Raw genomic sequence first — 22,219 nt, forward strand, 5'->3', positions numbered from 1 at the left:
GGCACCGCCCCGACATCCGGGGCGTTTGGGGGGGCGGGGCTTCTGCCGCGAGGACCAATCGTGTGTCGCGGCGCGCGGGAGCTGGGCCCCGCCTCTTAAAGGGGCCGCTGCGCGGTTGGGGGGGGCGGGGGAAGAAGAGGAAGAGGTGGAAGAAAGGGAGGAAGAGGAGGAGGCGGAAAAGGCGGAGGAGGCGTGGTGGTGTTGCCGGGCCGGGACATGGAGCAGCGCGAAGGGGGCTGAGCGGTGAGGGTCGTGTCGGGGGTCCGTCACTGTGGGACACGCGGGTTTTGGGGAGGGGTCCCTGAGGCATGTGGGGTGCCCCGAGGGGTCACTCACTGCGAGACCCTGCGGGCCTGGGGAGGGGGGGCACCTGGGGGGATCTCGGGGGAATGGGGGGTGCCCGGGGAGGGGTCTCAGGGAGGTCTCTAAGGGAGTGTGGGGTAGTCGGGGGGGGTCTCAGGGAGGTCTCTAAGGGTCTGTGGGTACCCGGGGGGGGCTCAGGGAGGTCTCTAAGGGGGTGTGGGGTACTCGGGGGGGTCTCAGGGAGGTCTCTAAGGGTCTGTGGGGTACCCGGGGGGTCTCGGGGAGGTCTCTAAGGGGGTGCGGGGTACTCAGGGGGGTCTCAGGGAGGTCTCTAAGGGGGTGCGGGGTACTCGGGGGGGCCTCAGGGGGGTCTCTAAGGGGGTGCGGGGTACTCGGGGGGGTCTCAGGGGGGTCTCTAAGGGTCTGTGGGTACCCGGGGGAGGTCTCGGGGTGGCGCAGCCCCTCTTCTGCAGGATAGGTCGGGGCCATTCAACTCGTGATACAAAATATTCACCTTTTATATTGCCCCCTTTGGGCAAGACCCTCGTGGGGAGGGAGCGCAGAGGCTGCGAGGTCCCTTCTGTGGGATCCCCGGGCTGTCCCCACGGCACAGGGAGCTGTGGCCCCACGGCCGAACCCCCCGAGGGAGGGCCAGGGTTTGGGGGGCTCCACCCAGCCCCTCGGGGTCCCGGGGAGGGGAGGCTGGGCCGGCCGAGGACCCCCCTCCACACCCAGTCCCGGCCCTTTGGAGCTTCCCTTTCTCTTTGCTTTTGTCCTGGAAATAATTCCCTCTCTCCCTCCCCAGCAGCCTGGATGGGGCTGAGCTCTGGTTTCTGTGGCCCCTCGGTGATTGGGGTCGGTCCCTTCCCTGGGGGCTTGGTCCCCCATTGTGGGGGTCTTTTGGTGCTGGCAGAGAGTGGCCGTGCTGCCCTGGGGCACTGCCCAGACGGCTCAGGGATTGACCGTAAATCGGATTTGTCCCGCAGCCGGGGGGTGGCGAGGTGGGATCCATCCCAGCCTGATCCCTTGGGGAATGACGGGGAGCCCTGGGCTGGGGGGGCTGAGGGGAGCCCTGGGCTGCGGGGACCCCTGTTCTGGGCACCTGCCAAGTTCCAGAGGTTCCCGACAGGACAAGCCCCGGCTTCGCTGGTGTGTGGGGCTTGTGCTGCCCTGATCCTGCAGCCGGGGCTTCATGGAATCATGGAATGTCTGAGTGGGAAGGGACCCACAGGGATCACCCAGTCCCACCCCTGGCCCTGCCCAGACCCCCCAGCAATCCCAGCCTGGGCATCCCTGGCAGCGCTGTCCAAACGCTCCTGGAGCTCTGGCAGCCTCGGGGCCGTGCCCATTCCCTGGGGAGCCTGGGCAGTGCCCAGCAGCCTCTGGGGGAAGAACCTTTCCCTGCTCTCCAGCCTGAGCCTGCCCTGGCCCAGCTCCAGGCGGTGCTGCCTGCAGGGCCGGGAGCGGCGGGGCGCGGGCGGGCTGTGGGAGCTGGGATGTGCCGGACGAGCCGCGGCTCCCGGCGGCACCGGCAGCAGTGGCCCGGCTGCGTCAGCGCTGCCCCGAGCGCAGGGAATGGTCTGGATGGATCCCGGGGACAGATTCACGTGCCCCTCCTGCCAGATCCCTCTGGAGCCCTGCGGGGAACGGCCCTGCGCTGCCCCTGCTCCCTGTTGGCCGTGAGTCTCCAGGTTCCTGCGTCCCCACAAGGGGATTTTCTTTGAACGCCTCTCCATGCTGCCCACCCTGGGGCTCTGGGGTCACAGGGGTGTGAGGGGCTGAGCTGTGTGTCCGTGTGGGGTCACAGGGGTGTGAGGGGCTGAGCCGTGTGTCTGTATGGGGTCACAGGGGTGTGAGGGGCTGAGCTGTGTGTCCGTGTGGGGTCATAGGGGTGTGAGGGGCTGAGCCATGTGTCTCTATGGGGTCACACCGGGTGTGAGGGGCTGAGCCGTGTGTCCGTATGGGGTCACAGGGGTGTGAGGGGCTGAGCCGTGTGTCTATATGGGGTCACACCGGGTGTGAGGGGCTGAGCCGTGTGTCCGTATGGGGTCACAGGGGTGTGAGGGGCTGAGCTGTGTGTCCGTGTGGGGTCATAGGGGTGTGAGGGGCTGAGCCATGTGTCTCTATGGGGTCACACCGGGTGTGAGGGGCTGAGCCGTGTGTCCGTATGGGGTCACAGGGGTGTGAGGGGCTGAGCTGTGTGTCTGTGTGGGGTCACACCGGGTGTGAGGGGCTGAGCTGTGTGTCTGTGTGGGGTCATAGGAGTGTGAGGGGCTGAGCCGTGTGTCTATATGGGGTCACACCGGGTGTGAGGGGCTGAGCTGTGTGTCTGTATGGGGTCACAGGGGTGTGAGGGGCTGAGCTGTGTGTCTATATGGGGTCACACCGGGTGTGAGGGGCTGAGCCGTGTGTCTATATGGGGTCACACCGGGTGTGAGGGGCTGAGCCGTGTGTCTGTATGGGGTCACAGGGGTGTGAGGGGCTGAGCTGTGTGTCCGTATGGGGTCACAGGGGTGTGAGGGGCTGAGCCGTGTGTCCGTGTGGGGTCACAGGGGTGTGAGGGGCTGAGCTGTGTGTCCGTGTGGGGTCACAGGGGTGTGAGGGGCTGAGCCGTGTGTCTGTATGGGGTCACACCGGGTGTGAGGGGCTGAGCCGTGTGTCTGTATGGGGTCACAGGGGTGTGAGGGGCTGAGCTGTGTGTCTATATGGGGTCACACCGGGTGTGAGGGGCTGAGCCGTGTGTCTGTATGGGGTCACAGGGGTGTGAGGGGCTGAGCCGTGTGTCTGTATGGGGTCACAGGGGTGTGAGGGGCTGAGCTGTGTGTCTATATGGGGTCACACCGGGTGTGAGGGGCTGAGCTGTGTGTCCGTATGGGGTCACAGGGGTGTGAGGGGCTGAGCCGTGTGTCCGTATGGGGTCACAGGGGTGTGAGGGGCTGAGCTGTGTGTCCGTATGGGGTCACAGGGGTGTGAGGGGCTGAGCTGTGTGTCTGTGTGGGGTCATAGGGGTGTGAGGGGCTGAGCCGTGTGTCCGTATGGGGTCACAGGGGTGTGAGGGGCTGAGCCGTGTGTCTGTATGGGGTCACACCGGGTGTGAGGGGCTGAGCTGTGTGTCTGTGTGGGGTCACAGGGGTGTGAGGGGCTGAGCTGTGTGTCTGTATGGGGTCACAGGGGTGTGAGGGGCTGAGCTGTGTGTCCGTGTGGGGTCACAGGGGTGTGAGGGGCTGAGCCGTGTGTCCGTGTGGGGTCACAGGGGTGTGAGGGGCTGAGCCGTGTGTCTGTGTGGGGTCACAGGGGTGTGAGGGGCTGAGCTGTGTGTCTGTGTGGGGTCACACCGGGTGTGAGGGGCTGAGCTGTGTGTCTGTGTGGGGTCACAGGGGTGTGAGGGGCTGAGCTGTGTGTCTATGTGGGGTCACACCGGGTGTGAGGGGCTGAGCTGTGTGTCTGTGTGGGGTCACAGGGGTGTGAGGGGCTGAGCTGTGTGTCTGTGTGGGGTCACAGGGGTGTGAGGGGCTGAGCTGTGTGTCTGTATGGGGTCACACCGGGTGTGAGGGGCTGAGCCGTGTGTCTGTGTGGGGTCACAGGGGTGTGAGGGGCTGAGCTGTGTGTCCGTGTGGGGTCACAGGGGTGTGAGGGGCTGAGCCGTGTGTCTGTGTGGGGTCACAGGGGTGTGAGGGGCTGAGCCGTGTGTCTGTGTGGGGTCACAGGGGTGTGAGGGGCTGAGCCGTGTGTCTGTATGGGGTCACAGGGGTGTGAGGGGCTGAGCTGTGTGTCCGTGTGGGGTCATAGGGGTGTGAGGGGCTGAGCCATGTGTCTCTATGGGGTCACACCGGGTGTGAGGGGCTGAGCCGTGTGTCCGTATGGGGTCACAGGGGTGTGAGGGGCTGAGCCGTGTGTCTATATGGGGTCACACCGGGTGTGAGGGGCTGAGCCGTGTGTCCGTATGGGGTCACAGGGGTGTGAGGGGCTGAGCTGTGTGTCCGTGTGGGGTCATAGGGGTGTGAGGGGCTGAGCCATGTGTCTCTATGGGGTCACACCGGGTGTGAGGGGCTGAGCCGTGTGTCCGTATGGGGTCACAGGGGTGTGAGGGGCTGAGCTGTGTGTCCGTGTGGGGTCATAGGGGTGTGAGGGGCTGAGCCATGTGTCTCTATGGGGTCACACCGGGTGTGAGGGGCTGAGCCGTGTGTCCGTATGGGGTCACAGGGGTGTGAGGGGCTGAGCTGTGTGTCTGTGTGGGGTCACACCGGGTGTGAGGGGCTGAGCTGTGTGTCTGTGTGGGGTCATAGGAGTGTGAGGGGCTGAGCCGTGTGTCTATATGGGGTCACACCGGGTGTGAGGGGCTGAGCTGTGTGTCTGTATGGGGTCACAGGGGTGTGAGGGGCTGAGCTGTGTGTCTATATGGGGTCACACCGGGTGTGAGGGGCTGAGCCGTGTGTCTATATGGGGTCACACCGGGTGTGAGGGGCTGAGCCGTGTGTCTGTATGGGGTCACAGGGGTGTGAGGGGCTGAGCTGTGTGTCCGTATGGGGTCACAGGGGTGTGAGGGGCTGAGCCGTGTGTCCGTGTGGGGTCACAGGGGTGTGAGGGGCTGAGCTGTGTGTCCGTGTGGGGTCACAGGGGTGTGAGGGGCTGAGCCGTGTGTCTGTATGGGGTCACACTGGGTGTGAGGGGCTGAGCCGTGTGTCTGTATGGGGTCACAGGGGTGTGAGGGGCTGAGCCGTGTGTCTGTATGGGGTCACAGGGGTGTGAGGGGCTGAGCTGTGTGTCTATATGGGGTCACACCGGGTGTGAGGGGCTGAGCCGTGTGTCTGTATGGGGTCACAGGGGTGTGAGGGGCTGAGCCGTGTGTCCGTATGGGGTCACAGGGGTGTGAGGGGCTGAGCCATGTGTCTGTGTGGGGTCATAGGGGTGTGAGGGGCTGAGCCGTGTGTCCGTATGGGGTCACAGGGGTGTGAGGGGCTGAGCCGTGTGTCTGTATGGGGTCACACCGGGTGTGAGGGGCTGAGCTGTGTGTCTGTGTGGGGTCACAGGGGTGTGAGGGGCTGAGCTGTGTGTCTGTATGGGGTCACAGGGGTGTGAGGGGCTGAGCTGTGTGTCCGTGTGGGGTCACAGGGGTGTGAGGGGCTGAGCCGTGTGTCCGTGTGGGGTCACAGGGGTGTGAGGGGCTGAGCCGTGTGTCTGTGTGGGGTCACAGGGGTGTGAGGGGCTGAGCTGTGTGTCTGTGTGGGGTCACACCGGGTGTGAGGGGCTGAGCTGTGTGTCTGTGTGGGGTCACAGGGGTGTGAGGGGCTGAGCTGTGTGTCTATATGGGGTCACACCGGGTGTGAGGGGCTGAGCTGTGTGTCTGTGTGGGGTCACAGGGGTGTGAGGGGCTGAGCTGTGTGTCTGTGTGGGGTCACAGGGGTGTGAGGGGCTGAGCTGTGTGTCTGTATGGGGTCACACCGGGTGTGAGGGGCTGAGCCGTGTGTCTGTGTGGGGTCACAGGGGTGTGAGGGGCTGAGCTGTGTGTCCGTGTGGGGTCACAGGGGTGTGAGGGGCTGAGCCGTGCGTCTGTGTGGGGTCATAGGGGTGTGAGGGGCTGAGCCGTGTGTCTGTGTGGGGTCACAGGGGTGTGAGGGGCTGAGCCGTGTGTCTGTGTGGGGTCACAGGGGTGTTGTTCTGAATTAGATATGAGGGGTTTAGGAAAGTCCCTGCCTTTTGCCCAGGCCTCTGGGCAGCAGGCAGTGGCTTTGCTGAGGTGCCCAGCACCCCAAGACCCACTCTTGCTCACAAGTTCTTTAATAATGGCTGATTCAGTCTATTATAGAATGAATTATTTCTTTAATAAACACAAAACTAACAGACATAAGACTTTAAACAGACTATTACCACCCAGGAAAAAAGATTAAAGAAGCTATTACTAGCTAAATACACTGTGCATGATAAGGTACCATTTTTAATATGGCTAGTGATGAAGTAGCATAGATTGGGATCCAATATATCTTGCCACCAAGCTGTTGAAGGGGCACACATCAAAATCCTTTCCCTCAATTTCCAGAAAAGTAACTGCAAAGTTGCGTCCAAGCTTTGGGGGAGAAATTGTCTCACACATTCCCGAGGAGCGTGTAAGAAACTTCTGCCTCTGTGATAATCTGTAGTACTTTTATAGTGTAAAACCAGGCCTTTTGGTCACCTCTGTTTATCTCTTCCCACATCTCTTAAGCTGGCAGACCTTTTGGTGCTGGGAGATGATACCTGCTGGGCCTTGCCCACCTGGGTTGTCTCTCCTGTCTGCACCAGCCGCCGGTGGTGGGGAGAGGGGTGATACGCCCTGCCCCAGGTGATACGCCCTGCCTGAAGGGCTGAGCTGTGTGTGTGGGGTCATGCAGGGTCTGAGGGGCTGAGCTGTCTGTCCATCCCTGCCCAGGGCTGTGGAGGCTGGACAGAATCCCAGAATCACTGAGTTTTGAGAAGCCCCCCAGGGTCATCGAGCCCAGCCTGTGACTGATCCCCACCTTACCAACCAGCCCGGAGCGGGAGGACAGAGCACCCAGGTCAAACATTTGTTTGTTCATTTCCAGCTTTCCAAGATGTTGCAGGTCCCGCTGCCGCTGGATCGGGATGGGATCCTGTTCCGGCTGCGTTTCACCACGCTGGCCCTCGGGACTGTGTTCTGCCCCCTCTTTGGGTTCCTCTTCTGTGTGATCTGGTCTCTGCTTTTCCACTTCCGTGAGACGACTGCGACCCACTGTGGGGTGAGAGAGTGCTGTGGGAAAAACCCACACTGCTGCAGGGCTGGGGCAGCTGGGGGGTGACAGAGCTCCCTCCTTCTGGGCTCCTTTCTCTTCTTGGGCTCCTATCCACCTTCTGGATTCCTCTCTCCTTTTCTCTGTCTTTCCGGGCTCCTCTCTTGGGCTTTCCCACCAGAAGTGTTACAGAATCCAGAACAAGCTGCATTATTTCGTTGTCCTTGTGACACCTCAGGACTGGCAGCAGCAGGTTTGGCTTTGTACTGGGACTGAGGGAAGTACAGACTGGTCAGGCTGGTGTCTGGACTGGGCACGTTGGGGGTTACTGCAGTGAGGAACAAAGGTGGGGAAGCTAAAGGGAAATATGTTGTCCTTGGAGGGGTTGGTCCAGAGCTGCTGCCCCTGGGTCTGCTGGAGTTCAGAGGAGTCACAGGTGTCTGGGGAGGGAGGGAGGGCCTGGAGTTCCATACAGGGTGAGATTGGGCTCCTCCCCAGGGCTTTCAGGCTGCTGGATGAGCAGCTGGATATGAGCTGGGAATGCAGGCCAGGAGTCATCTCACACCAGCAGGAGAACTTTAGCAGGGCATGGAGGGCCAGGACCCAGGGAATGGCTTCCCAGTGCCAGAGGGCAGGGCTGGATGGGAGATTGGGCAGGAATTGTTCCCTGGGAGGGTGGGCAGGCCCTGGCACAGGGTGCCCAGAGCAGCTGGGGCTGCCCCTGGATCCCTGCAGGATTCAAGGCCAGGCTGGGAAGGGGCTTGGAGCAACCTGGGACAGTGGAAGGTGTCCCTGGGCTTTAAGGTCCTTCCAACCCAAATCATTCAGGGATTCTATGGATGATCAAAAGTGTAAAGGCAAGAAACCCAAGCAGGTTGCTGGGCAGGGCCCCCAGCACCCCGGGACTGTCCCAGCAAGGCTGTGGGGTCCATGACCCCGTGGGATGGACCAGGGGCGGCGCTGCCACGATACATTCCCTGGCTTTGGGAATAGGAATAAACTCACTTAGAATTTAAAAAGAGGACAGTTTTAGTGTCTGGAAGAGGATGACTGTGAGGCTGTGCCACGTGCCTGTCCCCACGAGCCCGTGTCCCTGCAGGTGCCCAACTACCTGCCGTCCATCAGCGCGGCCATCGGGGGCGAGACCCCGCAGCGCTACGTGTGGCGCCTGTGCATCGGCCTGCACTCGGCCCCGCGCGTCCTCGTGGCCGTGGCCTACTGGAACCACTACCAGAGCTGCCACTGCCCCCACCCCCGCTACCTGCGCCTGTGCCACATCACCCTGCTGCTCAACCTGCTCGAGAACTTCGCCCTCCTCATCCTCACCTACGTGTCCTCCACCGAAAACTATGGTAGGTGTCACCCCCTGCCTGGGGCCCTGCCCTCCTGAGCCCTTCCTTGGACCACTGCTTTGGAATGAGGAAGTTTGGGGAGAAAAAACAGTTTAAAACCCCCGGAGACTCGATTAAAGTTCATAGTTGTAGAGGAGGGATATGTTCAGAACGTGCAAACAGCCGTGCTCTTCCCACAGTTCTGCGTTGCTGGTACTTGGTTGAAGCCACGGGTTCAGTTTGGGGATGGGGCCAGGACCAGGCCTCGGCACTTGGTTCCACCCGTGTGCAAGGCCCCGCTCCAGGGGGTGAGGGCGGGGGAGCGAGGTGGGTGAGAGCTCATCCTGCTTCCCCTCCATCCCCACAGCTGGGCTGGGCTCACAGCTGGCTCTGCTCCAGCTGTCTTTGGATACCTTCCCCTGGAATTTCTCGGGAAAATGTCGTAGAATCACAGAATCCAGACTGGTTTGGGTTGGAAGGGACCACAAAGCCCATCCAGTGCCACCCCTGCCATGGCAGGGACACCTCCCACTGTCCCAGGCTGCTCCAAGCCCCAATGTCCAGCCTGGCCTTGGGCACTGCCAGGGATCCAGGGGCAGCCCCAGCTGCTCTGGGCACCCTGTGCCAGGGCCTACCCACCCTCCCAGGGAACAATTCCTGCCCAATCTCCCATCCAGCCCTGCCCTCTGGCACTGGGAAGCCATTCCCTGGCTCCTGGCCCTCCAGCCCTTGTCCCCAGTCCCTCTGCAGCTCTCCTGGAGCCCCTTTAGGCCCTGCAAGGGGCTCTGAGCTCTCCCTGGATCCTTCTCTTCTCCAGGTGAGCACCCCCAGCTCTCCCAGCCTGGCTCCAGAGCAGAGGGGCTCCTGCCTTCTAATAGTTCTTGGGAACAGAATCAGAGTTTTTCAGGTTAAATCCATGTGTCCAAAACCTGGTCAGGCTGGGAAATTCTCTTCCCTCTCATGGTCTCAGCTCAGAAGAACTTAAGTGCCAGTGCTGATCTCCAGCTGCTGTTTCATCCTAAAATCTGGAGGAGGCACCAGGGATTAGTTGGAGAGCACTGAAATCCAGGAGCCAGTGAGGTGGTGCTGTTGCAGTGGAACAAAGCCCGTGCTGGCATGTATCAGCAGGGAAGTAATGTGTTGGCTTTGCCTGCACAGCTGGATGGTGATGATGGATATTGTATCCAGCTGTGGGCTGGAGAGGGACTTTGAACAAAGAATGGAGTACCAGGACAAGGGGAATTGCTTCCCAGTGCCAGAGGGCAGGGCTGGATGGGATATTGGGCAGGAATTGTTCCCTGGGAGGGTGGGCAGGCCCTGGCACAGGGTGCCCAGAGCAGCTGGGGCTGCCCCTGGATCCCTGGCAGTGCCCAGGCCAGGCTGGACATTGGGGCTTGGAGAGGCCTGGGCCAGTGGAAGGTGTCCCTGCCATGGCAGGGGGTGGGATGAAAAGATTTTTAAGGTCCCTCCCAACCCATTCCGGGATTCAGGGCTGTGGTGCTGTGAACAGAGTCCCAGGATCTCCCCCAGCCTTTGGGGTGAGGATGATCCGTGGTGGAGCCCAGTAACTGGGATGGCAGGACAGGAACCTCCTGCTGATGGAGGTCTGGTCTGGGCCGTGTCCCTGCCCAGCTCACCCTCCTTGTCTCCTGCCAGCATTCCCTGTCTCCATGGCGAGGTGTCCCAGTGCCTTCCTCCTGGCAGTGTCCCCTCGTGGCAGGGTCAGCAGCCTGACCTGCCTCAGGGGCTTCTCCAGCTTGTCTGGGCTGGGCCCCTGCCCTTGGAAAGCCAGGTGCTCCTTTGAGCTCTGGGTACTCGCCCAGCCTGGCCTGGCCGTGTGCGGAGCCCTGGGAGGGGGAGCCCGAGGTGTGGCCGGGCAGAGCCACCCGGAAGCCGAGGCTGACCCACTTCCTGGGATCCTCATCCCAGACTAATCCCACGGCTGTGGGGAAAGTTTCAGCCCTGAGCTGCCGTGCTCAGGTTAATCATCCCTGCGGGACACCCCAGCCTGACCTCTCCCACCTGCTGATACCTCGTGTGCTTCCCTTCCCCTGGGGCAGAGAAGGGAAACAGGGACGGGCATTTCTGATGTTCAGGTGTTTGGGAATTCAGCCTGAGGTTCAGTTTCTGGAGAAGGGGCTGGGAAATCTTTTTCAGAGCAGCACTTAAAAAATCTCTCACCTGAAGGTGCAGGGGTTGTGTGGGGTTTGGGGCCTGGGGAGCAGCTCTGGTTTAGCTCCAGCTGCTTTCCCAGCCTGATACTGTACCTGGACTAGTCCAGGTGTGCACGAGGCAACCTCTGTGCTGGAGATGAGGCTGCTGATGGTGCTAATGGGCAGGCAGATAATACAGGGACCAGAAGATGGACTTCTCTGGATTTTGGACTGGCTAACTCTGCACCCCCCCTCCCCCCCGTGCCTCAGTTTCCCCATCCCTAGAACAACAGTAGCGATGCTGAGCTGCTCCCAAGGGTCCCTGAGTTTACAGGCATGTGAAGTGATGGTCCCAGAGCACATAAACACCCTCCTGGCACTTTGGGATAAGTCTTCCAGGCACTTGTATCCCCTTCCAGGGGGCCCTGAGGCACCATGAGCAGGTTGTGGAGCTGTGCTGTGCCATGCTGTGGAGCCTTGCTTGTCTCCTGCAAGGACCCCACTGGAGTCCCAGCATCACTGGGATGCACAAAACCCCCCCTAAATCCTGCCCCACATTCCCCTGATGCTCCTGGCTTGGACTGAACAGGAAACCTGTTGTTTGTCAATCCAGCAATCCACGAAAATGCCTTCATCGTGTTCATCACATCGGCTCTGGGCCACATGCTGCTCACCTGCATCCTCTGGAGAATGACTAAGAAACACACAGTAAGTCCTGAGGTACAGACACTTTCCTTTCTTCTCTCTGTGCTGGGAGCTGGGAGGGGGCTCTGGGGCTGTGCCACAACTGGGACAGGGCTCTGGGGCCATGCTGGGAGTTGGCAGGGGGCTCTGGGCTTTGGCTGGGCAATGAAGGGCTTTGGCTGCCCTTGGCTTGTGAAATAACCCTGAGCACGTGCTAAAGGGGCCAACAGCAGCAGGTGAAATGGAGGAAGTCAACAAAACCCATTATTTACCAAAGCAAAGTTTCCTATTTTCTGGTTCTGTCATAGAATCACAGAATGGTTTCAGTTGGAAGGGACTTTAAAGCCCATCCAGTGCCACCCCTGCCATGGCAGGGACACCTCCCACTGTCCCAGGCTGCTCCAAGCCCCAGTGTCCAGCCTGGCCTTGGGCACTGCCAGGGATCCAGGGGCAGCCCCAGCTGCTCTGGGCACCCTGTGCCAGGGCCTGCCCACCCTCCCAGGGAAGGATTTCTTCCCAGGGTCTGATTAAGCTTTCACTGAGAGATCATACTGAAAACCACTATTGGCATCCCTCTGGGTTGGGATTGCTCATCCCTTCTCCGTGCCTGTTCCTAAGCTGAAGTTGGCTTCCCTGTGCTGGGAATTGCTGGTCCTGCAAGCTGGGAGCAGTGGGCAGCAGGAGTTGTTCTCCCTTTCCTCCAGAATGACTCTGTGGAGCAGGCTGGCTCTGTCTCTTTCTCTGGAGAAGGGTCAGGGGGTGCAGGGAGTGGCTGAGGGGGCAGCGGGTCCAGTGGAGGATCCACTGCTGGCTCCTGGCTCCATTGCCTGGATGCAGCTTCCGTGCTGTGCTGGTTTGTGGTGTGAGTCCTGGACTGCGGGCAGGACATCCAGGTTGGTCCTGGATTATGGGGCAGGTGGGCAGGAAATCCAGGTTTGTCCTGGACTGCAGGCACTGACAGCCACGGGCAGGACAGGACATCCAGGTTTGAGGCTATGTGAGAGCTGCTTCTGTGCCCACGTGGCTCCTGCATGCTTGGCTTCACCTGTGGGTCTGGGCTGCCTGGATCTCTCTGTCCTTTCCCCTTGGGATACGTCTCCCCAGCCGATCCCAGTCCAGCCCTCGTGGTCCCAGTGTTAAATGGGGAGAGGTCCCGAGGCTGTGTTGCCCCAGGAGGGTTACAGTGTGCAAATCAGAGCCCTTTGGAGGTGTGTGCCTGTGTCCCAGGGCTGGGAAGCTCCAAGGGCTGGACAAGCCTCTCCCAAGGCACGGTGTGCGGGGCTGCGGGGCGGGCACTGTGCTTGGGGTCCGTGTCCCAGCAGGATGAGTGCTGGGGGGCCCAGCTCCGGCAGTCCCAGAGCAGCTCCTGCTCCGTCACCGCTGCTGATCCTCCCCTTCTGCCAATTCACCGAGCCTGTCCCCTGCTGCCTTACTCCAGAGACCTGGAGAGGAAGCTTCCAGCAGTTGTTTGGCTGTAAGACTCCTTAGGAAAGGGCTTCTGGAGATGCTGGGGTTCTCCTTGCTCACTGGAAGTGATACGGGAATAGCGAGAGCTCACAGTCATTCCTTGGCAGCTTTCCCACGGCTTCCTTTATTTATGTCATATTGTTTTGGCTTGTCTTGTTCCTGGGTGAGACCTCCAAAGCCCCAGATCTCGTCCCCTGCCACGTCACCTGCTCGGGCTGGTTCATCTCCCCTGCAATGGGCAGGGGTGAGGCATCCCAAATCCTGGGCTCAGCTTTGGGCCCTCAGAGCAAGAGAGACTTTGAGGGGCTGGAGCATGTCCAGGGCAGGGAATGGAGCTGGGAAGGGGCTGGAGCCCCAGGAGTGGCTGAGGGAGCTGGGAAAGGGGCTCAGGCTGGAGCAAAGGAGGCTCAGGGGGGACCTTGTGGCTCTGCACAAGTCCCTGACAGGAGGGGGCAGCCGGGGGGGTCGGGCTCTGCTGCCAGGGAACAGGGACAGGAGGAGAGGGAACGGCCTCAGGCTGGGCCAGGGGAGGCTCAGGGTGGATATTGGGAAAATTCCTTCCTAGAGCTGTCCAGCCCTGGCACAGCTGCCCAGGGCTGGGGGGGAGTCCCCATTCCTGGGGAGATTTCACAGCCCTGTGGATGTGGCACTTGGGGATGTGGGTTAGTGGTGGTCTTGGCACCACTGGGGAGCAGTTGGACTCTGGTCTCAGAGGGATTTTCCAGCCTCATGGGTTTTGTTCTCCCCGAGGACGGGGGGAATCTGCACATCCCTGGGGGGAAGGGCAGGAGACATGGTGACACCTTGGCTGAACATGCCATTGCCTGGCACAGTGACACCACCCACCTCCTCCTCCCATCATGGGACAGCCCTGCTGGTGGAGGGGAGCTGCCCTCGGGGGTGTGTGGTGCCCCCAAAGCTAGGGGCTTCCCCAAGGGGAGAGGAGGCCTCCAGGGCCAGCCCTGACCTGAGGCCACCGGAGGTGCAGTGTCCCTGTGCCAGCTCCAGTGTCCCCGCCAGCTTCGTGTTGGGCCGCAGGATGGAGCTGTCGCCCAGAGCATGAGGGTGACGAGTGAGGGAGGAGGAGGAAGGCGCTACAGGGTGACACAGCTCCCAGACTGACTGTGTCGGGGCGAAGAGGGCACAACGCTTGTCACACCACCAGGCGTCATCTTTGGCCAAGGCACTTCTGGTGACTGCAGCTGCCGCGTCTCCGTGTCCGGTGATGTGCGTTGGGCTCCTGCGCGAATCATTCCCACAGATCCTCTGAGCCGAGCGGGGTCTCCTGGGGCTTGTCCCACTCTCTGTCTGTATTCCTCAGGCTGCAAGCCCTCTGCTCATGGCTGGTGGCCCCTGGCAGACTTGGTGCAGCTCCTGTGACACCCGCAGCCTGCTTGGCTTGGCTGGGCAGGACAGCGGGACACGGGAGGTGCCGCTGCCCCAGCCTGGCCCCATCCAAGGGCTTGGGCAGTGCCAGTGAGCTGCCCAGCCACGCTCGTGGGGCTGCTTTAGGCCGGGGCACAGCTGATCCCTCCGTGTGCATCACGGCACCTTGGGGACAGGTTCTGGCTCTGTTTGTGTCCCTTGTGGGGGCCTTTGTTCACATTTGCTCCCCCAGCTCTGGAGCCGGTGGTGGCAGGAGGGGACAGGCGAGGAATGGCTCCCATCCCACCGTGTTCCATCCTTCCCTCCTCCTCAGCAGAGGGTCCCCACGGGGGTTCAGGTTCTCCAGGGCCAGACCTGGGACCATCTCCAGGACAAACTCCGCGTGAGGAGCTGGAAAGCTGGATCCGTCTGGAGGAGGGAACGGGGGGGCTGAGCTTTCCCAGCCCCATGGCTGGCACTGCTGTTGGTGCTGCTGGAGAGGGTGAAGCTCCCCAGGTCTGGCGGCGTAGGAAGGACGGGAATTGGTCTTGCAAAAGCTTGTCGTCCGGTGGGGCTCCTGTTGCAACTGCTGTTCTGCGAGGGCAGGAAGGTGCAGAGGAACTGGTTTGCAATGGGGAAGTACAGGCGGTTTCCAGTTACGAGGTGGCAAGTGGTGAGAGAAAGGAAAATAAAGCTCTGCAGGAGGGGAGAAAACAGAAAGCAGGAGAGAGAAACAGAGGGGAAGGGGCAAAGCAGAGAGATTGTATGGAAAAGGGAAATGGAGCCTGGGATCCTCCAGCTGTGGCTGATCCCTGCACCCCGTGCTTGGTGCTTGGCTGTGCCATGGCAGTGCCCACCTGGGCTGGCAGTTCTGCTATTCCTGGCTGGCTGCTCACCCTTAAAACTCTCCTTCCCCCCAGCCCTGAGGCTCAGAGCCAGGCAGTGGGGCAGAGCAGTTTCACTTCTTGTTTGCAAACACATTTTTTCCCCTAGCTCAGGGCTGGTGGCCCCAGCAGACACCAGTATGTGCATGTGGTGGCCACCGGGCTGGCTGGCTCAGGCCTATCACAGGAGGCCACGGCGGTGCTCCCAGGGCTGGAGCTCTGGAGCCAGGCTGGGAGAGCTGGGGGTGCTCACCTGGAGAAGAGAAGGCTCCAGGGAGAGCTCAGAGCCCCTTGCAGGGCCTAAAGGGGCTCCAGGAGAGCTGCAGAGGGACTGGGGACAAGGCATGGAGGGCCAGGAGCCAGGGAATGGCTTCCCAGTGCCAGAGGGCAGGGCTGGATGGGAGATTGGGCAGGAATTGTTCCCTGGCAGGGTGGGCAGGCCCTGGCACAGGGTGCCCAGAGCAGCTGGGGCTGCCCCTGGATCCCTGGCAGTGCCCAAGGCCAGGCTGGACATTGGGGCTTGGAGCAGCCTGGGACAGTGGAATGGGACAAGCTTGGAGTCCAATCCATGCTGTGGCCAGTGGAGCTGGGTCCTGCTCTGCCACGGGCCCCTGGGCTCTATCCCACAGCATCCTGCTCCCCTGGCACCCACAGGGCACACAGGCTGAGCCCAGCCCAGGCTGCAGCCAGTGCAGAGGCACAGGAGCTGCTGGGGCACAGCCCCCCTGGGCCCAGCTGAGCCCCCAGAGCTGGAGCAGGGTGGCTGAGCTGTGTCCCCGCCGCGGCAGAGCCGTGTGAGCAGCAGGGACCACAAGCGCCTTGGTGGCCACGCGTGGTTTCACCCCAGCTCCTTGCAGCGCCCCTGGGAACGCTGGCGGTGCCTCAGACAAGCCCTCTATAAATAGCTGAGCTCTCTGTGGGGCCCTTTGGCTCTGGGCTCTCTGCACAGACCCGGAAACCCTCGAGGGGAGCTGGGACTGGTGTGTGACACAGAGGCCTGCAGGTGCCACTTGTCCCCCAGAAAGGGATGGTGGCTCCAGGGCAGAACCAGTGCTTGGGAGGTCCCTGCAGAGTGAGCTGTTGCCTTTTGAGTTAAGAGCACTGTCATCCCTGTCCCCATCAGGAACTGGGGCGTGGGCAGAGTCCTTCTCCCTCTCTGGAGGAGGTGGAAGAAGCAGGAGGCTCCTGTGCCTCCTTGCTGGTGGCTCACAGCAGCCACCCCTCAGCCCTTGGAGCTGCATTTGCAGGGCTTGGGGCTCTCCCAGGGTAGGGGAAGGAGACCCCCAGTGCCTCCCCTGAGCTGGGAGCACCATCCCCGAGTGTGCTCTCCGGGCTGGCCGCTGCAGCCACTCTCTCCTCCCCCCATTGTCCGGCCCCTGCTCCTGACTCATCTCGGTGTGCCAGGGAATGTGCCTCAGCTCCCGGCTGCCAGCTGGGCACTAAATATCAGCTGGGCACTAAATATAATCCCCCTGTGGTTTTCTGGGCCAGACACACGTGCAGCCACGGAGGGCTGGGTGGCTGTGTGACACTGGGCGGGCTCGCAGGGGCCGCGGGTGCCCCGCTCTGTCCTGCCAGGAGGAAATTGCACAGCCAGGCTTGGCAGCCCAGCTGTGCCAGCCCGGCAGCCGCAGCCAGGCTGCAGGGGAGCCTGGCACCAGCTCAGCTTGGAGCACCCTGTCCTTGGGATTTTCTCACCCCCTTTTTCCTCACAGGCAACCAGAGCGTGGTGGCCTCCTGCCAGGCTGCTTGGAGCTGCCAGCTCCTCTCCAGGGCTCTGACCTGGGGGGCTCCTGGTCCTGTCCAGGCTGAGCAATCCCAATTCTCCCAGTCTTTCCTCACAGCAGAGGTGCTCCATCTCTCTAATCTTGGTGCCCTCCTCTGGCCACCGTCTGGCTCCCTAGGCCGTCCCCAGATGGGGGTTCCCCACAAAGCTGGGGCCAGGGGAAGCAGGGACAGTGCCTGGCACTGGCTGAGCCATGAGCAGGGCAGTGCATCCAGCCCCCACCAGTGAGGGGATGGGCAGTTCCTCTCCATGCAGCAGTCCTGGAGCTCCCACCATGCTGCCCGAAGTCCAGGCTGGCCCTTCCCTCCTCCTCCTCCTGCAGCAGGGCAGGGGTAGCGCTCCAGCTCCCACATCCCACTGTGGTCCCCATGCGCCCCAGTCCCCCTGCCGTGCCTGGGCATCCTGCCCGTGCCCCGAGGTGCCACCTTCCAAGCCAGCGCTGCTCGGCGTCGTGGCATGTCACCATGTGCCACCTCCTGGACCCCCCCTGCGGACCTGCCCTGCGATCCCCTGGCACTGGGCTGAGCCAGCCGTGCCCTGGCATTAGGGATTAACACCTAATTACCCATGTGATAATCCTCTGCCCAGACTGGGAGAGGGGGAGCTCAGAGGGCACCCAGAGGTGCAGGGTCACTGTGGTGAGCCCGGGGTGGCCGCTCCTGCAGGGACAACTCGGGGTCCTGCAGCAGCACCGGGGGTTGGCACTGGATGAGCTTTAAGGTCCCCTCCGCCCCGAGCTATTCTCTGCCTCGGTGATCCCGGCAGGTCCCTGGAGCCCCCGGGAGGGCTGTGGGGTGCGGCGGGGCCGTGCCGGGGCTCAGCGCAGCCGTTGGCGCTGCCGTGGGAGCGCGGTGACAGCGCGGTGACAGCGCGGTGACAGCGAGGTGTTTGCGAGCCGCTTTTCCGGTGTGAAACTCGGCATCGCGCCCCGGCCCTGCTCCGGGCTCTGCCACAGCCGGTGGCACCGCTGCTCCTCACACCCCGCGCTCGGCTGAGCTCCTGCTGGCGAGAGGGACCCTGTCGGTGCCAGCGGGAAGGACCTGCCCAGCCCCCGTGGGCTGGAGGTGGCGTCACCCGCGTGTCCCCGCATGGTGAGGCGGCCGTGAATCCGTCCTTCCTCTCTGGGTTTTCCTCCCTGGCCGGGCCCCTGGCACGCGTTCCGGGGGTAATGGAAAGTGTGATGGGGCAATTTAAATTTTCCTTATTATCAGCACTCCCTCGGAATGGAATTTTTGTCTCACGTGAAGCGTCAGACAAGGGGGAAATTCCCCTCCCACCTGTAACAGCCTGGGCTGTCTGTGGCATCCCCAGGCCCCTTGTGTGGGGCTGACACCCCCCCCCCGCAGCCCCCCTCCTCCAGACATGGTTTGGGCTTCCTCTGACCCCAGGGCTATAGGATCCTTATCCATGACTCTCAGTGTGATGGGAGAAATAGAGGAAGGGAACTGGAGCTCGTACCTCCCGGGGGTCACTGCACCCACAGCCCCCAGATCTGGGGTGCTGGGCAGTGGGTCGGGGGAGCCCATTGTGGGGGACAGGCCTGGCCCCTGGGTTGTCCCCTTTGTGGAAGGTGAGCTCTGGGGCACAGAAGCAGTGAGCTGAGGGTGTGGGGCCTCTGGCAGCATCCCCATGCTCTGTTCCTGCCCCGTCAGAGGTGGTGCTGGGAGGCAGGATGGGGCCCCTCCGTGCCAGAGCGTGTTGGGCGAGGTCTCCAGCGCAGCACCCTCCCTGGCTGCCACCCCTTCATGTGGTTTCCTCTTCCCTGGTGCTGTGGCGGGTGGGGGGTGCAGCACCCGGTGAATTCCCCATGTCCCGGGGCCACCTGCAGCCACCCGGGCCATGGGCTCTGCCTCTGGTAGAGCCGTTGGCCCATCCTCAGGGAGTCCCCTGTGCACCCCAGCACCAGGGGGTCCTGCCCCAGGGCCCCCACATTTGCTGGGACCCTGTGGCTCCTTCACTCCCTGTATCTCCATGTAGGTGTGAGCCTCGTGTGCCCCTGGGCACAGCCCTGCCAAAGCCACCCCTGGGCCTGGGCTGGGGGGCTCTGCACAAGGAGCCAGGGTGCAGAGATCCCCGGGGCTGTGTGGGGCCAGGGCAGAGCTTCCCTGGGATGGGGATGGCTACTCCAGCGTCACTCAGACCTTGGCCTCTTCCAGGAGCGCAAGTCATACAAGTGGAAGCAGCTGCTCTTCTTCTTCACCTTCATCACGTTCGCGTTCGCCGTGTGTGTTTACTTCCACCACAACTGGTACTGCGGCCCCGGAGGTGAGGGGGCTGCCTTGGGGTGCGTGTGAGGAGGGGGCTGGGTGGTCACTGAATCACTGGATCACAGGATCGTTAAGGTTGGAAGAGATCCCCGGGATCAGCAAGTCCCAGCTGTGCCTGATGCCCACCTTGTCCCCAGCCCAGAGCACTGAGTGCCATGTCCACTGAGGGCCTTCCTGGGACACCTCCAGGGATGGGCACTCCAAACCTCCCTGGGCAGCCCCTTCCAATGCCTGGCTGCCCCTTCTGTGAAAAAATTCCTTCTGATGTGCAAAAATTCTCCCTGATGTCCAATGTCCTTCTAATGTGATGCCTTGCCTTCCAAGTCCCAGCCCAGGGCAGCTCCTGGTCATGGCGCCTGGCCATGCTTCTTCTCTGGTGGGGGTCAAGGTCCCCAGCCTGTGCCCTGCTGCCCCAAGCAGGTGGACCAGAGACCCCCCAGCCCCCCGGGCAGATGCAGCTGTGGGTCCCCCTCACCTGCTGTGTTTCCTCCCCCAGTGTACACCGTCTTCGCCTTCCTGGAGTACCTGGTTGTCCTCTCCAACATGGCCTTCCACATGACTGCCTTCTGGGACTTCGGCAACAAGGAGCTGGTGGTGAGCTCGCTGCTGGAGGACAAGCACTTCTAGCCAGCCCCACTGCTGGGGGTTCCTCTTCCCTGGGGGAGGCAGAGAGCCCCTTCCCTGTCCTGCTGGGGCTGGGGTGTTTGCTGTGGAGCTGCTGCGAGGATCATCAGAGATCCCAGGAGTGTCTGTCCCTGGCTGCACCTGCAGCTCTCGTCCAGGGGAGCTGCAGGCTCTTCCCAGGGCCCCCCTGCCCTGCTCCCTGCCAGCTCCAGGAGGGCAGGACAGGAGGGACAGGGACCTGCTGCCTGTTTCTTGGGAGGATGCTCCAGGCAGGGCAGGATGCCGCTCCTGGTATCAGGGCATGGGTCCAGCCCTGCCCTGTCCTTTCTTGGCCTGGGAGGGGTCTCATGGTTCCTCCTCCAGGCTGGGCATCCTGGGGCAAGTCTTCAAAAAGGGCTGGTGGCCTTTTGAACTGGCTTCAGGCACTGGTCTCCCATTGGACTGGGGCAAGGTCCTGGCCCGTCCATGCCTGAGTTCCCAGGAGGCGGGCAGGAGGAGCATGCTGGGCCTTGCAGGGACTGCCCAGAGCAGTGTGGGAGCACGCGGGGCAGGGCAGGTGCTGGGAGCATCCACATCTCCCTCCTGCCTTTCCCAGAAGCGCCCCCAGCAGCACAGGCTGCTCCCAGGGGTGCTGTGTCTGTTCCAGCCCAGTTTGGGGAGGAAGGGTGAGTGTGCTGGTGCTGGAGGTCTTTGTTCCAATGTTCCCATGGACTCCCCTGTGCTGTGGGGTGGAGCTGGGAACTGCTGGGGCCCAGCAGTGCCCCCAGTGTGCAGCTCTGGCTGCCAGGGCATGGGGGACATGGCTGGGTGGCAGTTGGGGTCTGACAGTGTCCCCAAGCTCCTCCTGCAGTGCTGCTGGGAGGGGCACCTGGAGCTGTCCTGATTTTGGGGAGCTCTGCATTTGCCAGGGCTCATCCCACCCCACACTTGGCCAGGAAGGACCAGCGTGGGTCCCTCCCTGCCCTTCACCTGAGCACAGCCACCACCGAGAGTCCCCTGGGATGTCCCAGTGCTCATCCCTGTGTTCCCAGGGCTGGGCAGAGCCTCCTCCAGCAGGAGCTGTGGGGCTCTGGCAGAGCTGGGGCCGGGCTGGCTTTGAGCGGGTCCTGCCGCACGTGTCCATCGTCAGTGTCCCCATCCATGGGCTCCATCCGCGTCCCTGCATGCGTGTGACGCGCTGCCCCGCAGCGCCTTGGCTTTGAGGTGGAAATAAAGCTCTGAGTATTTTTGTGAGCTCTTGGCAAACTCCACAGCATTTCCACCTGGCACAGCCCTGGAACAGCCCCGGCACAGCCAGCGGGGCCAGCCCAGCACCCTGGGCAGGGTGGGGGGTGGAATGGGGTGCAGGACATGGACCCCGGGCACCGGGGCTGGAGTGTGGGATTTGGATCCTGGGTGCTGGAGCTGGGGTGCAGGACGTGGACCCTGGGTTCTGGGGTGTGAGGTGGGGATCCCAGGAGGTGGGATCCTGGCACTGGGGCTTGGGGTGTGGGGTGCAGATCCTGGGTATTTGGGCTGGCGTGCAGGATGTGGACCCTGGGCGCTGGGGTGTGGGATGGGCATCCCTGGGGCACAGGATGTGGATTGCTCGGTGTGGAATGTGGATCCTGAGGTGTAGGGCTGGAATGTGGGATGCAGATCCTGGGTGTTGAAGGTGGGGTGCAGAACATGCACTGGGGTGTGGGGTGTGGATCCCTGGAGCTGGGCCTCAGGATGCAGATCCCTGCAGGATGTGGATCTCTGGGGTGTGGAATGCGAATCCTGGGTGCTGGGGTGCAGGATGTGGATCTCTGGAATGCGGGTTCTGGATCCTGGCTGTTGGGGCTGGAGTGTGGGACATGGCCCCTGGGTGCCGGATGAAGCCTGGGGAGGTTGATCGAGTCTGGGAACTAGCCAGGAGCCGGGCTGGAGGCGTGGGACTGAGCCCACCCCGCAGCTGGCCGCCCCGCTCCCCACCCAGCCCCGGGGGCCTTGGCTTCGGATCCTGTGGATCTTACAGATGCTGCGGGGCCGGGGCCAGCACAGCCCCGGGGACAGAGCCTGGAGCCAGGAGGGCTGGGGCTGGCACTGCCGGGGCTAGGCGGGGGCGGGGGCAGGGGCAGGGGAGCTGCTGGGGGCTCCGTTCCCCCTCTCCCGGGCCATGGTGGGGCCCTGCCCTCGCTGCAGCCGCCCCGGGAGCAGCTGGGAGGGGAAGAGCCATGAGCTCATCCTGCTGTGCTGGGCCAGGGCAGGGCTGTGTCCCGTTCGCAGCAGCACGGGGTCCCCTCCTCATCCCAGCACCCCCTTCTCCACCCAGCCCCACCGGGGTGGCACCTTGCCAGCCCCACAGTGGGACAGGACATGGCCATGGGGATCCATCACAGGGGGAGCAGGACATGGCCATGGGGATCCACTAGAGCAGGGCCAGGACATGGCCATGGGGTTCCATCACGGGGAGCAGGACATGGCCATGGGGATCCATCACAGCGGGACCAGGACATGGCCATGGGGATCCATCACAGCGGGAGCAGGACAGGGCTGTGGGGATCCTCCCACAGACAGAGCAGGACAGGGCTGTTGGATGCCCACAGTGGGAGCAGGATTTGGTGCAGCCGGCCCCCGCCAGCCCGTGGCTGTGCAGCCCCCTGGAG

The 22,219-nt window shown here is 62.6% G+C and overlaps 1 protein-coding gene across 4 annotated transcripts; it reads left to right on the forward strand.

Moving 5' to 3' along the window:
* The first annotated feature begins 157 nt into the window (after positions 1-157).
* Positions 158-20,822, forward strand: PGAP2 (post-GPI attachment to proteins 2). Of its 4 annotated transcripts, none has more exons than XM_069003240.1 (7): positions 158-243; positions 6,864-7,037; positions 7,210-7,281; positions 8,128-8,380; positions 11,126-11,232; positions 18,855-18,963; positions 19,462-20,822. In XM_069003240.1, exons 2-7 carry the CDS (start codon positions 6,873-6,875, stop codon positions 19,590-19,592), a joined length of 837 nt encoding a protein of 278 aa, XP_068859341.1. In that variant the 5' UTR covers positions 158-243; positions 6,864-6,872; the 3' UTR covers positions 19,593-20,822. The 4 variants fall into 4 exon arrangements, with proteins under 4 accessions (XP_068859341.1, XP_068859432.1, XP_068859514.1 ...); XM_069003331.1 differs by having other exon boundaries at positions 11,126-11,220; XM_069003413.1 differs by lacking the exon at positions 7,210-7,281.
* The last annotated feature ends 1,397 nt before the right edge of the window (positions 20,823-22,219 follow it).

This window comes from Aphelocoma coerulescens, chromosome 1 (assembly GCF_041296385.1).
Source record: "Aphelocoma coerulescens isolate FSJ_1873_10779 chromosome 1, UR_Acoe_1.0, whole genome shotgun sequence".
Taxonomy (NCBI): Eukaryota; Metazoa; Chordata; class Aves; order Passeriformes; family Corvidae; genus Aphelocoma; species Aphelocoma coerulescens.

Coding starts and splice junctions, on each gene's coding strand:
- PGAP2 (XM_069003240.1), top strand. CDS start 6,873: ATGTTGCAGGTCCCGCTGCCGCTGGATCGGGATGGGATCCTGTTCCGG. Junction 7,282..8,127: donor CTCAGGACTGGCAGCAGCAG/GTTTGGCTTTGT, acceptor GTGTCCCTGCAG/GTGCCCAACTACCTGCCGTC. Junction 18,964..19,461: donor CTGGTACTGCGGCCCCGGAG/GTGAGGGGGCTG, acceptor TTCCTCCCCCAG/TGTACACCGTCTTCGCCTTC.